This window comes from Frankliniella occidentalis, unplaced genomic scaffold (assembly GCF_000697945.3).
Source record: "Frankliniella occidentalis isolate FOCC.00 unplaced genomic scaffold, Focc_3.1 Scaffold5810, whole genome shotgun sequence".
Classification (NCBI taxonomy): Eukaryota; Metazoa; Arthropoda; class Insecta; order Thysanoptera; family Thripidae; genus Frankliniella; species Frankliniella occidentalis.
Genome location: NW_026272846.1, coordinates 1 through 3737, shown reverse-complemented (window position 1 = coordinate 3737; position 3737 = coordinate 1). Strand labels below are relative to the sequence as shown.

The window sequence follows — 3737 nt, the reverse complement described above, 5'->3', positions numbered from 1 at the left end:
GCGGAGGGTGGAGGGCGGAGGGGCGCGCCCACCCACCCCTCGGCCAGGTCACGACGTCCCTGATGGATGGCTTGTCTCTCAGCGGAGAGCGCGAGGAGAAGGAGCTGCGCGCCAAGATGGCCGACGAGGAGGCGCGGCGGGAGGCGGCCCTGGACGAGCGCCAGAAGCTCTGCACGCAGATGGTGTCGGTGCGCACCTCCCTGTACAGCATCATCATCGTCCTCAACCAGGTCAAGCCCACGCAGTCCGTGGCCAAGGCGCAGATGAAGAAGCACGAGTGGGAGCTCGACCAGGAGTTCATCGACGAGCTCTACTACCGCAAGAAGGGGCCCATGTCGGCCCCCGAGGCTAACGGTGAGCTCCCCGGCGGGCGGCGTGTTCGACGGCCAGCACAGCGCGCGCGCCCCTGACACCCCACCTCCACCTCTGCCCCGCAGCCATGGCCATGCTGAAGAACGTGTTCATGAAGGTGGGCGTGCTGCTCAACCAGCTGCAGGCCGAGGGCGCGGAGGTCCCCGACCAGCAGGTGCTCATGACGCGCGCGCTGCTCCCGGACGTGATCGCGGCCAGGCGGCAGCGCGCCGACCAGACCGAGGAGGAGATCGGCGGTGAGCAACCCGCGCGCGACCCCCTTGGCTTCCTCCCCCGCGACCCACTTTTTATGATTTCCCCCACACACCCTTGACACTGATTGTCCCACGCGCCCTGCCCTGCAGTCCTCATGCACTCAGCCGACACGATCGGCGACGCCAAAGTGCCGACTCGAGATTCGATCAAGGTCGAATCGGCCAAAATCATCCGCATGGCGAGGAAGCTCAACGAGGCCGAGTCGTTCAACGACCGAGCCAAGCGCGTCCGGCGCGACGAGAAGTGGGTCTAACGGCCTCCACGTGGGCGGCGGGGGCGGCAAACGGCGAGCAGGTCGCGGCTCTCGTGTTCGAGCTGCTGAAAAAGTTTGGCGTTCTAATCGTAGTGTCTACCCTTTCCGCGAACGCTTTGCTTGCTATCTCCGCGTTTAGGGCGGCACTGGCGCCGTCCTCGCGACGGCTGCTGCAGAGTGCTTTCAGAGAGGCTCATCATCGCCAGATAAGGATCAAATCACAGTAAGACAGTTCGCTGGAAAAAAGGGGGGGGAGAGAAGTGGGTATTTTCAGAACTCACCATTGTCGGGAGGAAGTCCGTTGACTGTCCTTTTCAAACGAAGTGGGGCGATGAAGGCAGCTCGCTCTCGGCTCGCCCCTTTTGACCCTTAGGCCACTCGTTCTCAGTCTGACCAACAGAGGAATGGAAGTGCTTACAAACAGAACCGGCGAGGTTGTGACACCTCCTAATTAAGAAATAAAAATTGCAAAGGAACTTTTTCAGAATTTCTATAGCTAAAACATGACTCCCCCATCCCATGTTCCCTTCGGACTCGTGCCCGTGCCCTCGTCCGAGTGGCCAACGGCAGACGCATCAGTGCGCAAGAGACGGCCCGGCCCTTCTTCTGCCGGAACGACCAATAGTAGAACCCTCTTCAAACTTCAACTTCAAAAAGGGTTATGCATTCATCAAAATCAAACTCGTCAGAGATCTCTGCACTCGTTCATCGTTTTAGACTCACCGTTACGTCGCTTTAACCCCTTTAACCTCTCCCCCGCACGAGCGCGGGCGCGCACACACACACGCACGCGCGCACACGCACGCACGCACGCACGCACGCACACACACACACACACACACACATACTCACTCACTCGCAAACGTAGATAAAGAAAACTTGTTGGCCTTTTTGCTTTGTTTTTTTTTTTTTTCAGCCGACTTAACGCCGCTGACGCAGAAAATCACACTCGTGTTCGGTGAAGTTCGGATCATCCTGAAAAACCGAAAAACGACGCAGATCACGGTGTTCATTGCCGTGTTGACCCGCCCTGCGCAAACAGCTGATCGCTGATACGCCGGGGCGCCGGGCATGCGCACGACCCCCGAGAGCCGACGCTCGTCTGTCTGCCCCGCCGTCTGCTAGTGGGGTGGCATGTTTACTTGGGTATTTGGGCTGTCAACGAGATTACTTGACGCTTAAAGCCCAGTTCTAGCACACTCGCAGACAGGTCAAAGACAGGCCGTGGCCATGCTACTCCGGCGCTTGTACTCCGTGGCCGCTGTGTGCGCCAGCGCGAGTACCAGGCGCGCGGCGGGCCCATCGTCAGTTGTCACCACTCAGTTCTGCTGCTCGTACCGCACCCACGGCAACGCGACTTCGGAGATCATGGCACCAGAAACTTCGTCCATTTTTCGCCTCAGCGACTACGACTGTGTGGGTTTCGACCTGGACAACACTCTTCTCAAGTACAACATCGCTAACATGGTAAAGCTGGAGTACGAGATTCTCGCCCAATTCCTCGTCGACCAGAAAGGTTATGATACCACCTATCTGCGGAAACCATTGGACTTGGATTTCTTGCAGAAAGGTTTGACACTTGATTATGAGAATGGCAATGTACTTCAATTATCCCCAGATGGTACAATCCACCGTGCCTCTCATGGCACCAAGCTGCTAACTGACGCTGAGATTGAAGACCTGTATGGCAAGGAGAAATACTCTCAGTTGACACAAGAGTACACACAGAATATGTTAGATGCTTGGAATGGCCCCATCTCTGAAAAAGTTCGGTCTGTTATGGATCATTTTGACGTACCTGCATCATTGGCGTTTGCAAGATGTGTTGACAATATTGATGCCAATGCTGAAAAAGAAAATATTCCCTCTGGAAAGTACAACCTTTACCAAGACCTCACTGATGCCCTTGTTCATATGTTTCAAAGAGACAACTTTGCTAACAACTCGGGTGGATTCTTCCCTACAATGAAGAAAAACCCAGAGCTATATATGCATCATGCAAGTGAAAATGTTCGAACATGGTTGAAAGAATTAAGAAAGCAGAAGAAAGTTTTTCTAGTTACCGGTTCACATGTGGACTTTGCCTCCTTCACGGCCAAGTACAGTTTTGGTGAAGATTTGAAGGACTTGTTTGATATTGTGGTTACCTTTGCACGCAAGCCTGGGTTTTTCACTGGACGTCGCCCATTTGTTTCATTAGAAAATGGACAGGAAAAAGATCTTGTACAGCCAGAAGACATACATCTTGGAAACATTTACTCTCAAGGAAATTGGCAAGATTTGTATGAACTTTTTAAGAAAGAAACTGGTAAAAAACACCCTAAGTGCTTATATGTTGGAGACAATGTCCTCCAAGACGTCTTTGCTCCTGATGAATATACTAGATGCCACACTGTAGCCATCAGTGAAGAAATGCGAGGTGAGGGAGTTGGAAGCGACAGAACATACCATGATGTACTCGCCTCAAACACATGGGGTTCATATTTCTCACAAAAAGGAAAGAAGCCATCATTGTGGTGTGACTTAATACAAAAACATGCAGCTATCTGTGTGCCAAGTGTGGATGTGCTAGCTGAAAAACCTCTTGACTTTCAATATCAAACATTTAAGTGCGCATCTCCTGACCAATCGCAGCCTGTAGGTTTCTTCCCTAGTGCTCCCAAGTAAATAATAGTAGAATTGAATCTTTTGATGGCCACTTTTCCTGACTTTTATCTTAACGTAACCCACTGCCATTTTTTTTTGCATTTTTTCACTCTAAAGTAATGATGGAAATTCAGATGAAGACTCTAAGATCAAAGTTGCTGCTTTAGTAAATATTAATTAGAAGACTGAAATCTGAGCTATCTTCAATTTT

The 3737-nt window shown here is 52.2% G+C and overlaps 2 protein-coding genes across 2 annotated transcripts; both read left to right on the top strand.

Moving 5' to 3' along the window:
* The first annotated feature begins 88 nt into the window (after positions 1-88).
* Positions 89-1652, top strand: LOC113216758 (uncharacterized). The gene is made up of 3 exons (XM_052277123.1): positions 89-354; positions 438-608; positions 717-1652. The coding sequence occupies exons 1-3, from the start codon at positions 117-119 to the stop codon at positions 878-880; spliced, it is 573 nt and encodes a 190-aa protein (XP_052133083.1). The 5' UTR covers positions 89-116; the 3' UTR covers positions 881-1652.
* A 311-nt stretch (positions 1653-1963) lies between these two features.
* LOC113216752 (5'-nucleotidase domain-containing protein 1) lies at positions 1964-3730 on the top strand. Its single transcript, XM_026436571.2, has one exon. It carries the CDS (start codon positions 2111-2113, stop codon positions 3545-3547), a length of 1437 nt encoding a protein of 478 aa, XP_026292356.1. The 5' UTR covers positions 1964-2110; the 3' UTR covers positions 3548-3730.
* The last annotated feature ends 7 nt before the right edge of the window (positions 3731-3737 follow it).